Below are 12,994 nucleotides of genomic sequence, written 5' to 3'. Positions count from 1 at the left end.
CGCTGAAGGATGCCGTGTTGTATGTACTCGCTGAAGGATGCCGTGTTGTATGTACAAAGTTTGTCCAAAACATTTGTGTTACAGAAGCAGCAGTTTAGAAGGTTTGCTCAGGTTAGGTCAGTCAGCATGCCACTATCTTTAATAAACCACGGCTCTGTACTTTTGAAGTCTTAAAATATTTGCACAGATGTTGTTTGCGTTCATTAATATTATAACGCATTACATTACTTTACCAAACATTCGGTTATCTTATTCCACATTAAAGCTCCTGACCTTTCACGTCTGTTCGTCCTCTGGTAGTGATATTTGATTCCACACAAGCTGCAGTCAGATATGGAGTCAGATATGTGCAGCGCTCGTTTCAGTTTAGTCTAACTGTTAGAATGGCTCAGCGTGTCTTGAGTTTTATATGTAGCAAAATGCAATTACTGGTATTCATTCTTTAATTTACTTTGCTGTGTAGGAATAAAATGAAAAAGCTTTATTTTAGATTTTGTCCTGGTTAGGCTCCAGCTGGGAGATTAAGAGCTTTGCTGTGTGCTTGTGTCCCTTCCAGCTTACCGTACTGATGACTGCCAGCCATGGGTGCTGCCTGTAGTAAAAAAGGTGGAGCGGCTGATTGTGGAGGATGAGGGCCTGAACCACGAGTACCTGCCCATCCTCGGACTGCCTGAGTTCCGCTCTGCTGCCTCCAAGGTCGCTCTGGGAGACGACAGTGCCGCCATCGAGGAGAACAGGGTGGGATACACTCACTGTATGAAAACTATAACTTTATCACAGTTGGACTTACAGTAGTCCCTCACGTATCACGGGGGTCACATTCCAGACACCCCTACGATAGGTGAACATCCGCAAAGTATGGACGTTATATTTATTTTAGTATTTATATATATATATATATATATATATATATTAAGGCTTTATAAACCCTTCCACACTCTTGCAATGTTCTAAACAATGTCTAGACTCTTTAACCTATGTCATTTTAACAACATGCGTATATGTACTGTACAGTACTGCATGGCTACTTGCCAGTGAAGATACTACAACTTGAAGGATGAGTTCAGCTTCAGGAATATTTGCAACTTTCCTGCCAGTTATGTGATCTTAATAGATGTAAAACTATTTTTACCACATCGGTTTCTCCGCTAGTGTTTGCTCCCTCCACTGCTGTTCTTTGAATTTCAGCAGAAAGCAGCAGCTGGAAGCACTGTTGGCTTCTGGTCCGTGTGGTTCTTTTGACTTGCGTTACAGTGTAGGCTTATTGGAAAAAAAACTAGAAAATGGCGGGGCCTCTCTGAAGTATTTGTTTAGTTCCATTTCATCCCTACTGACCGCCAGAGGCGGTGCTTAAAGCACTGAATGATCATTCTTGCGCATGCACAGGTCGAGAATTTTATGCCAACATAGTCACATGTGACGCCCGGGACACCGGTGAGTCTATAGAAGCACGTGACAACGGTAGCCCAGTCCCTTTCATCTCGCATGCAGGTGGTAAGAGGTTTACTTTTCTGCTTGACGCTGGTAGCCTCGAGACTACGGTCGGAGCTGCGGGACTGCCTCTCCCTCCAGAGGCTGCGCAAGCTGGTATCCTCTAAATGATTGTACTTCCAACTGGTAAGTTATTTTGTTTCTGTTGACCCGACGGTAGCGCGTTCGCTAGCCGCATCGGGCGTCCTTATTGGCTGGAAGTACGGCGTTTAGCCGTTTTTCCTTAATTTACAGAAAGCATTGCAGCCGCGTTTGTGCTTGCTTGTTTTCAGTTGCGGGTATAGCGATCGTGTTCGGCTTCGCCCACCTTTACCTGTTCAGGCTCGCGCTCATATTGTACAGCTGCGTCCGCCTGCTGTTTGTTACAATGCAGCTGTTTTCATGCCTGCCTCTCATTTACATAGTTACAGCCATGTTCGGCTTGACAATTTGTTACACTGCAGCTGTTTTTCATGCTTGCTTTTCATTTACATAGTTTCAGCCGTGTTCGGCTTGACTTTATTTTGTTACTCTGCAGCCGTTTTACGTGCTTGCATTTCCTTGAGTTGTACGGCCGTGTTCGGCTTGACTTTTTTCATTATAGTGCAGCCGTGTTCGGTCTTGCATTTTTTCTTGAGTTGTTTAGCCGTGTTCGGCTTGCCTCCCTTTCTTTAGTCGAAACCGTGTTCGTGTTGCATTTTTTACCTGTGGCTCTATGGCAGTTGCAGCACTTCTGGCTGCTTTTATAAGCTAGCAGTTGGGGAACCCCTGGTGGCATTTTCTGCTCGACCTGGTTCCCTGGACCATTCACTTGACTCCAGCGTCAAGAGTGGCGTTTCCTGCTCGAACTGACGCTTCTAGTACTATGAACCGTAAGATGCTGAACGTGCAGTGCTGCAGAGCCTGTTTGGCCCCTCTCCAGTTGGAGGATGGACATGTTCTGTGCCCCCCTTGTTTGGGGCCGGATCATCTGAGGGAGGCCTTGACAGAAGCAGCCTGCCCCAACTGTTCCGTTCTGCGCTTGTCCCTGCGGGCAGCTCGTTTGGCTAGTTCTGAGATTGCGAGCCAGCATGTAAATCATGTGGCCCCAGAGGCCTTAGAGACTTCACGAAAAAGGACCAAGAAAAGCGCCAGGGGCTCAGAGGGACTGTCTGAGCAGGTGGCCCATCTCACCTCTGAGCTGGAACAGATGAAGGCGCTGCTCGAGTCCCTGAGGGAAGGAGACAACGCAGGTCTGACTGGGGACCCTGATTTGGGACAGAACATGGGGTCAGGGGCCTCTGCTTTTGAAGAGGATGCCATCTCCCTGGCAGCATCTGGAACTGATTTTCAAGAGCAGTTTGAGTCTGGCTCGTGTGTGTCGACTGCCAGTTTGCACACCTCCTTCTGCTCTCAGCCGGAGGACGGTTCCATAGTGGGTGCTTTGAGAACTGCTCTTGCTCTGTTGCACCTGAATGTCCCACAGAGCCAACCCGCTGCTTCCAGCGCTTTCTTTAAACGTCCTTCTGCTAGTTCATCCTTTATGGTTCCCCCTTCGGCTGAATACATAAAGGAGGTACATGCCTGCTGGATGGATACTAAGGCTTTCTCACGACCGACCGCAGATGGCAGGGCCCTGACGGCCATGCAGGATGCACCCAAGTTTGGCTTGGGCAATATGCCTTCTGTTGAACCTGCCATAGCGTCTCTCATTGTGGCTTCAGATGAGGCTTTGAGGGCTAATGCCAGGTTCCCTCGTCCTCAGTGCCGGGTCACAGATGACCTGCTCTGTAGAGCTTATGACTCGGGGTCTCGATTGGGGCGAAGAAGATGATGATCTGAGAAACTGACTTACTTGGAGTTATGGCCATTTTTGTGTTTGCTAATATTGACTAGCTGTGGCAGCCATCTAGGATTTAATTGTCTCCAATCCTTAAAGAGTTAGAGATGTAATGATAGCTTTCTGAACGTTTGATTAAAATGTGTTCAGTGGTTCATGGGTCTGTTAGCTCATGTGTTTGCTAACGGATGGACGAAGTTGACTCCAAAATGTTAATTGATCATTTTTGAACAAAGATCTTGTGCAATTTGTTAATCTTCAGATTACGTTTTAGGGATCAGTCTCAGCATTCGCACCACCTCTCCAAAACCCATCCAAGGACCGGCTGATTTTAAAGTCATATTTAAGTCATCATCCAGTGTAAGTGGGGGCAAACATAATGAAATGAAGGTAGAAAAGAGATGCCTAACGATGAAAAGATAACAACATAACACTGCAAGAAATCACGACGCCCTGTTGATATATTTAAAAAAACTAAGCAATCCCCCAGTTCATTATGCAGCACAGAAAACATTCAGATTTTTTTTGTCTTCATATTTATTTTGCTCATAATCATTCTGGTTAGAAATGCAAATTAGCTTAATAAGTTAATAATTAAGTATTGCATGTCTTGACAGTTCTATTGTTGAACGAATTCCCTGCCCCACTATCTTTTCTGTCTGACAGGTAGGAGGAGTCCAGGCTCTGGGAGGCACAGGTGCGCTAAGGATCGGGGCAGAGTTTCTGAGACGGTGGTACAACGGTGTCAACAACATAGCTACACCCATCTACGTCTCAGCACCCACCTGGGGTTAGTGCACAACTCTGAACTGAGTGCCGTCTTGGCAACAAACCAAGAGCTCTGACTGGTTAAAGTTTTTTGTGATGTTTGTCTCTGTTTTCAGTGTAGCGGCAGAGGAAAAGAGTTCTAAGATCACATACTGTAGGTGCTGCTATGGTTATTTTTTTAACATCTACTCCATGTTACCACCTCATTCTAGAGAACCATAATGGTGTGTTTAACGACGCTGGCTTTAAAGACATCCGCCCGTACCACTACTGGGATGCTGCTAATAGGGGTCTGGATTTCACTGGGCTCCTGGATGACCTGGAGGTGAGTAGAGCTTCAACGATTAGTCACTGTAGTCCACGAAACGACTTCAGAAAAAATTGCGATCATGGATTTTTATTGTCTGTGTCATAAGCATAGCTCTTAACAGAAGGCTCTGGTCACAGTAATCCACATTCCCTAAAATGGTTTTTAGTAATATTCCCTAGGTACTACATTTTGTGGTCCTCAACTAGTCTGGCTTTGGTACCACCATCACCCCTTAATGACAAGAAATTGAGGAAAACTTTTCCAAGATGGTGCGGTTTGAAACTGAGGAAGTAGAATAGGATATCACAATATTCATTCAACCTTTATTTATGCAATTCATTTCAATTCAGTTTATTTATAAAGTGCCAAATCACAACAAAGTTATCTCAGGGCACTTTACAGAAACATTCACATAAAAGCCAATCAGTAAATCCAAAAAAGTTCAATCTGGTCCTCTGGACATTCAAAAAAACAAAAAACAAAACAAAGCAAAAAAATGTAGAAACGTTTCGTCTCTCATCCAAGAGACTTCCTCAGTCTGAGGAGCTGTATTCAGCTCAGTCTCTTAAATAGCACCTTCTCAGAGTGGATCAACCAGTTTTGCTGCTGACAACCAGAACCAGCTGATCACATGCTCAAGAAGGACCATCAGCCTAACAATGGGTCATTAGCACACAGATGGCTGTTTACTGTTCACAGAGGGCTGAGTGATACTAGCAATCACAGCATTGTAAGAGGGGGACAGTTGAACCTGGAGGCCTCCACCCCTGTTTAACGATGGACGATTTCTTTTCACAAAGATGGCCTCCTTTACTCCTCTCTCAAACCATCGTTCCTCTCTGTCCAGGATGTGCACATCTTCATCCCTGAAAGAGTGACCGCTGGCCTGGAGATGAGTGTAGACCGCAGAATCCTGGCCTGATGATGTTGATCTTCTGTGCTGGTCCATCCTTTTGGCCAGTGGCTGTTTAGTTTCCCCGATGTAAGACTGATCACAGCCCTCCTGACACTGAACAGCATACACAACATTACTCTGTGCCGGGGGACTGGATCTTTGGGATGAACCAGCCTTTAATGTATTTTGGGGTTTAAAAGCCACTGGGACGTTGTGTTTAGAAAATAAACGTCTCAGTTTCTCTGATACTCCCTCAACATACGGAATGACCACTGGTCTGGGTCTGGGTTCCTCCTTTTCACCTGTTGGCTGACTGGAGTCCTGTTTGGGTTTCTTCTCTGCTTTCAGGAAGGCCCAGTTAAGATATCCACATTGCTCTAGAGCCTGTCTTGTATGGGATTTCTCCTTCTGCCTGGCTCCTGAGCTAGTGGGGACGCTGTCTGCTCTGTGGTACAGAGTCCTGATGACTCCTAACTTGTGCTCCAAAGGGTGATGGGAGTCAAACTGCAAATACTGGTCTGTGTGGGTGGATTTGCGGTACACCTCAGTTTGCAAATGTCCTCTATCAGAGACTGAGACCTCACAGTCCAAGAAAGCCAACTTGCCATTATTTTCATCTTCTCGTGTGAACTTGATGTATTTATCCACAGAGTTGATGTGGTCAGTAAAATGTTGGACTTCCTGAGATTTAATTTTAACCCAGGTGTCATCAACATACCTGAACCAATGACTTGGTGGTGTCCCTGAAAAGGACGTCAAGGCTCTCTTTTCTACCTCCTCCATGTACAGGTTGGCAACAATAGGAGAAACTGGAGACCCCATAGCACACCCATGTTTCTGCCTATAATATTGCTCCCCATATGTGAAGTATGCTGTTCAGTGTCAGGAGGGTGATCAGTCTTACTTTGGGGAAACTAACCAGCCACTGGCCAAAAGGATGGCCCAGCACAGAAGATCAACATCATCAGGCCAGGATTCTGCGGTCTACTCTCATCTCCAGGCCAGCGGTCACACTTTCAAGGATGAAGATGTTCACATCCTGGACAGAGAGGAACGATGGTTTGAGAGAGGAGTAAAGGAGGCCATCTTTGTGAAAAGAAATCGTCCATCATTAAACAGGGGCGGAGCCTCCAGGTTCAACTGTCCCCCTCTTACAATGCTGTGATTGCTAGTATCACTCAGCCCTCTGTGAACAGTAAACAGCCATCAGGTGCTAATGATCCATTGTTAGGCTGATGGTCCTTCTTGAGCATGTGATCAGCTGGTTCTGGTTGTCAGCAGCAAAACTGGTTGATCCACTCTGAGAAGGTGCTATTTAAGAGACTGAGCTGAATACAGCACCTCAGACTGAGGAAGTCTCTTGGATGAGAGACGAAACGTTTCTACATTTTTTTGCTTTGTTTTGTTTTTTGTTTTTTTGAATGTCCAGAGGACCAGATTGAACTTTTTTGGATTTTTCTACCTGGATTATTGAGCATGTATCAGGATGCCAATTAGTAAAGTTCTCTATCTAAGGAATCCAGCAGACAAGTTGAATCTTGGCTTTGTCACAGTCTCCCATCCTGAGCAAGCACAGTGGCAACAGTGGAAAGAAAAACTCCCTTTTAAAAGGAAGAAACCTCCAGCATAACCAGGCTCAGGACAAGAGACCATCTGCTTTGACCGGCTGGTTGAGAGGACAGGAAGGAGAGACAGACGAACACAGAATGGTAGGTCCAGGTCCAGATATAGGTCCAGGTCCAGATTTAGGTCCAGGTATAGGTCCAGGTCCAGGTATAGGTCCAGGTGTACCTGAAAGACACAAACACATGTTAAGGATAGAAAATATAATTACAAATACAAAACAAGTTGAGCAGAGTAAGTACAGACAGTAGCAGAGTGAAAAGTGTGGTCCGTTTGTCCTCCAGCAGTCTAAGCCTATAGCAGCATAACTAAGGGACAGCTCAGGAAACCCAAGCCGACCCTAACTATAGGATTTATCAAAAAGGAAAGTCTTAATCCTAGTTTTAAAACTGGACAATGTGTCTGCCTCACGGACAGAGACTGGAAGTTGGTTCCACAAGAGAGGAGCCTGAGAACTGAAGGATCTGCCTCCCATTATGTTTTTGTAAATTCTAGGAACCACAAGTAAACCTGCAGCCTGAGAGAGAAGTGCTCTGTTAGGAAAATATGGAACAATAAGATCTGTAATATAAGATGGAGCCAGGTTGTTGAGCGCTTTGTAGGTTAGAAGAAAGATTTTGAATTCAATTCTGGATTTGACAGTGAGCCAATGGAGAGAAGCTAAAACTGGAGAGATATGATCTCTCCCAGTAACTCCAGTTAAGACTCTGGCAGCAGCATTTTGGATCAACTGAAGACGTTTTAAAGAAGTATTTGGACACCCAGATAATAAACCATTGCAATAGTCCAGTCTAGACGTGACAAATGCATGGACCAGTTTTTCTGCATCATCTTTAGATCAGATGTTTCTAATGTTAGTGATATTACGCAGGTGGAAGAAGGAGGTTCTAGTAACGTTTTTAATGTGGGGGATAAAAGACATGTCCTGATCAAAAATAACACCAAGATTTTTAACATTAGAGCTGGAGGACAGATTAATGCATCTAAGGAGGGAGAAAGACTGAAACATTCATTCCTAAGGTGCTCAGGTCCAAAAACCAAAACCTCAGTCTTGTTTGTGTTCAACAGGAGAAAATTAAGGGTCATCCAGGTTTTTATGTCTTTAAGACATGCTTGTAGTCTAAGTAGCTGATTGGATTAATTGGGTTTAATGGACAAATATAATTGTGTGTCATCAGCATAACAATGAAAATTTATCCCATGCTGTTTAATAACTTTACCTAATGGAAGCATATATAAAGTAAAGAGTATTGTCCAAGCACTGAGCCCTGAGGAACTCCATGACTAACTTTGGTGTATGAAGAAGATTTATTATTTACATTTACAAACTGGAATCTATCAGATTGATATGATTTAAACCACTTTAGAGCCGTTCCTGTAATCCCAACATCATATTCAAGCCTCTGTAGTAAAATATTGTGATCAACTGTATCAAATGCAGCACTGAGGTCTAACAGGACCAGTAGAGACACAAGTCCATTGTCTGAGGCCATGAGAATATCATTAGTGACTTTTACTAGTGCTGTTTCTGTGCTATGATGAGCTTTAAACCCTGACTGAAACTCTTCAAACTGATTATTTCTTTGTAGATGTTCACGCAACTGACCTGCAACTATTTTCTCTAGAATTTTTGAGATGAATGTTAGATTAGATATAGGTCTGTAGTTGGCCAGAATTTCTGAATCAAGATCAGACTTTTTAAGTAAATGTTTAATTACAGCAACCTTAAAACGCTGTGGTACATAACCATCCATTAAAGACAAATTAAGTAGATCCAAAATGTGGACATTAATTAGTGGAAATACCTCTTTAAACAGTCTGGTTGAGATGGGATCTAGCAGGCATGTTCATCTATGCAGGTTAATCCCAATGAACCTCGGGGACTCATTTACAAGAGAGACCTGATTTTAACAAAGAATGATGACAACAGTAGACGACAAAGATAGCAGTAGGCAATCATTAAAAGCATACAAACTGTGAAGAATACATAAATGAAAATAGTATTAAAAAACGAAACAAAAGCAGCAAGGTTGTAAAGTGATGTAGAATACTATAAACAGAACCATGTCTGCATTGTCATGATCAGCAGTCTCTGCTTGCCCCCATCTGCTCAAGTCTTTGTCCCTTTATGCCTTTATCACTTCCTCTGTCCGCCACCTCGCTCACAGCCCCTCATGGCATGTTTCTTTTCCTCTTTGTCATCACGCTGTTTTCCCTTGCCTCTTCATGTCAGGTTTTCTGCTCCTTCATTCAGCCATGCCCTCCCCTGCACTTTCAGGTCCTCAGCTCTGATTCACGGCACCTGTTCTTGGCCTTATTTAAGAGCTACACTTTCACTTTTCCTTTGCCAGATTATTATACCTTCCATGGTCCCTGATTTTCAAGCCTTGCTCTCTGGATTATCAATCTCACGCCTGTTTCCTGGATTCTTTGCTTTGCCTGCCCCTTTTGTATTACACCTTTCTGCCCACGATATCGACCCCTGCTTCTTCGTCTACAACCACTCATCAAGGTTACGTTTTTTGGACTTATTGATTTAAAACTCTGATCTTCTGTGTATGACCCCGCTTCGTCTCTTGTACCCTGCTCTCGGATTTGTCCCCTCAAACCACGTTGTCCCAGTACTCCTTTGCAGCTGCCCTGCTCCACTGCCGGTGACTTCATCTCTGCAGACTTGGACAGGTGACTGTCTCTGCACTCGCCTGTGAAGACCTGTCACCTCTACTGGATTCTCTCCCTTGCTGCAGCTGCAATAATAAATAAAACTGTTTTCATTTTTTACTCTTGTGTATGGCTATTTTGAATCCTAAAACCTGGTTCTTGACAGAATAATTTGGCCACAAATATGGATTCAAAGCCGACACGAGAGTGGTCCTCTGGCATCGAGGTTTCTAGCACTTCACCACTTGCTCTCGACGAGATCAGATGCTTCCCTCCCTCAATCTCCTCTTTGCTTTGCTGCTCTGTCTGTCTGTGAAATTGCTGTGAGCCTCTCTTCATTTCTTCCGAACCATAATTATGGATTGTTTTGACCAGTTGGTCCCTCAACTCAATTTACAACATTTCTTCGTAGAGAAGACAGGCTTTAGGCGAGCCGATTTGCCCTGTTGGCACGCACGCAGCTGGATATCTCATCGACTGGAAAACTTGATGATGTGTCTATCTCTGCTGCCATCTGTGGATTTTAAGGGCGCATATTTAATTGGATTTACGATAACTGGTTCCTGCCAGTTATCCCACCAGTTGAGAATCACTGGTAAAATCTCACACTTGATCTCACTCACAAAGGATCTCATCAATAACATGTGACAACTGCAACTACCTAAATGTTGTATGGAAAGCATTTTTTCCACAAGTTGCCATTAATTCGAGACTAACCTGTATAAATAAAGATTGAATGAAATGTATAAAGTGTTTATTTAAACTTTGATAGTTGCAGCAGATGTTGACTGACTTCACTTCAAGCATGAACCAAGTATTTTTCATCCTTTGTCCTTTTAAACTTCGATTCCTCAAAAATCACAACATAACACATCATAACATAAATCATATTTTGCCCTTCCCATTTGTAGCATGAAGCTGCACTCCTCTAACTATGACCCCTGACCCTTGGGCTGACTACCAGACTCACCATGAACTGTTCCTTTAACGTTACCTCTGACTTCAATCACGTCTGGTGTTTCTCACATTCACCGTCCTTGGACACAGAGTCAGCTACCGTCTCATTAATGTTACCTTTATTTTTTTTGTTTTCTATGCCTTTAAGAAAAAAACAAATCATTAATGAAGTTTCTTTTCGTTCATTATAACAAGTGTGAACATGAATGGTTTTGCTTCTTGTTTTCTATCATTATAATGAAGTAATGTGAAATATCATAATGTGTTTAACATATTTCTCTCCTGTTTATCAGAAAATAACTTGTTCCTTCAGAGACACCTGTTGTAAATGTTCTTTGAGCTGGAACCGTCTACTTCAGAGGGGAGTCATGATGTTCCCTAGTTAGTCAGAACATCTGAGAGATGCTGTTTCACACAAAGTTCCTTTGTGTGAAAAGCACTTAGTCTTGGACTCCCCTGATCCTGATCCTGATGTAGTCCAAGGTCCACTCCTCGGCACTCCTGAGCAGATAAACACGTTGCTCGATCAGAGTTTGTTAGAAAAAAAGCGAAGTTAAATAACTACAGAAGATGAGACCTTTTTCTCACTGCAAGGCTCATGTTCTCTGCTCCAAGTCTAAGCTGAAGGTTGCGCTGGACTGCATCTCTCATTGGCTGTTGCCCTCATCGATCCCTGAAGCTGTCATTGGGCAGTTCCTGGCGAGTCCTCCTCGTGGTGTGTCCTGTTCTGCTCCACCAGCAGAACCCCAGAAAGACCAGTGAACTGGTGCCCTCAAACTGACCCGGTAAGGAGCAGAAACCTGGTGACCATGAACTCTTGATCTGCTAATACTGTTTTAGCTGATGCAACTTGGTAAATGATTTGAGAAATCACTTGGTAAATGATTTCCTGCTTGCAGTGATAATAAATGACTTATCTGATCACATTCAATATCTTATTTTAACAAAAATCCAAAGTAAGCTATTAAACTAGTCAAACTTTGTCTAAATTCATACGCGTATTAACCCAAAATAATTCCTGCTCAAAGAGTTAATTTTGCCTTCGATGAGAGAATTAAGCCTCAATTGATTAATTATTGTTTGTTTATTATTTTTTGTTGATTTTCAGTTTGATTATTTTTGTAATAAAACTTCAAAGACAACTTTGGTCTCTTCATTCGGATGAATATTCATGTGTTCTGGTGTAAAACTCCCTGTAATGAACAGATTCTACTTCAGTGACTGATTCTGATCATTAGAGGGTGAATATATTAATAATTAATTTGTTGTAGGTCAATAAACTGACCAGCTGCTGGTGCTCCACTTTAACGAGAGCTAAATAAATCAAATAAATGTAGTGGAGTGTTGTGGGCAGTGTCATCATTCTTCCTCCATCTCACTTCATAATGCTACAATAATAAATATTAATATTAATAAATGGATAATGGCATCATAGAAATTTTTCCAGCAGTTTATTATGATTTCATAGAAAAGCAGGATGTTTGAAAAGGTTAAATGATCGAGAAGCAAAGAAGGACAGTGGATCTCCAAGTTGTAATGAATGTGTGATAAAAATCATTGACAATGTTTCACAAAGAGTTCTGGGAAGTGATCTTCTTGTTTCATTCTAGAGCATAAATACTGTAAATGATTCAATAAACCTAGACCTTTTTCAGCGTGTATAGGGTGAGACAAGCCTAAACTGGACACCAGTGATCATTTCAAAAACGTTTGTCAGTAGCTGAAAGAGCTACATGGACGAGATCTTTTTAAAAAAAAATTGTTTATTATAATATATTTTTAAATGTTTTTTCTTTTTAACAGCAAGCTCCTGAACACTCCATTTTTGTACTCCATGCTTGCGCACACAATCCCACGGGCACAGACCCCACCCAGGAGGAGTGGAAGACCATCGCAGACATCATGAAGGTAAAAGAAGATGGTTTCATGTGTGTTTGAGTTTCTGAAGGCACATTCTCACTAGGGATGCACCGGCCCACTTTTTTTTTACTTCTGATCCGATCCCTAAATCTGAGTATCGTCCGATACCGATCCAGTTCCGATCTCATGATCATCATTGATTTTATATGAGGCTGTAATAATCTCCTCTCAAGTACAATTTGTACAAATATATGCATGCATGTCCAAAAAGGCAACTTGAGGTAAGTTTTATTAATGTTGGACAAGTTTTAAAGTTAGAATTAAATTCTAACACAAAACATGTTTCTTTTTATTCCTAGTTTTAAAGTGGATATTAAAGTGATTAATTTAAGTGATTGTTTAAAGTTATTTTATATTTTATAAGGGGCAGATATAAGAATTTTTTTTCTTCTTTCTGAACTCTTTTCATTCAATGTTTTCTTTTTGATGATTTATTTTTATTGTTTCTTTTAAATGAATGAATAAATGAATTAAATTAAATGTTAAATGGCTTCAAACATCTGCTAAGTTCATGGCATAAACCAACAGACATGTTCCTGTTTTTAGTATTTTACATCACTTTATAATGTAG

At 42.3% G+C, this 12,994-nt stretch overlaps 1 protein-coding gene across 1 annotated transcript in view; it reads left to right on the top strand.

Moving 5' to 3' along the window:
* Nucleotides 1-12,994, top strand: part of LOC119422605 (aspartate aminotransferase, cytoplasmic) — a 40,698-nt gene that overhangs the window by 1,205 nt on the left and 26,499 nt on the right. The window contains exons 2-5 of the mRNA XM_037689990.1: nt 557-738; nt 3,956-4,079; nt 4,270-4,382; nt 12,307-12,411. Coding sequence (XP_037545918.1) covers nt 557-738; nt 3,956-4,079; nt 4,270-4,382; nt 12,307-12,411 — 524 coding nt within the window. The remainder of the gene's footprint in view (nt 1-556; nt 739-3,955; nt 4,080-4,269; nt 4,383-12,306; nt 12,412-12,994) is intronic.

Source organism: Nematolebias whitei, chromosome 16 (assembly GCF_014905685.2).
Source record: "Nematolebias whitei isolate Nwh7 chromosome 16, NemWhi1, whole genome shotgun sequence".
Lineage (NCBI taxonomy): Eukaryota > Metazoa > Chordata > Actinopteri > Cyprinodontiformes > Rivulidae > Nematolebias > Nematolebias whitei.
The sequence above is the reverse complement of the archived record's forward strand: the minus strand, read 5'-3'. Positions and strand labels throughout refer to the sequence as shown.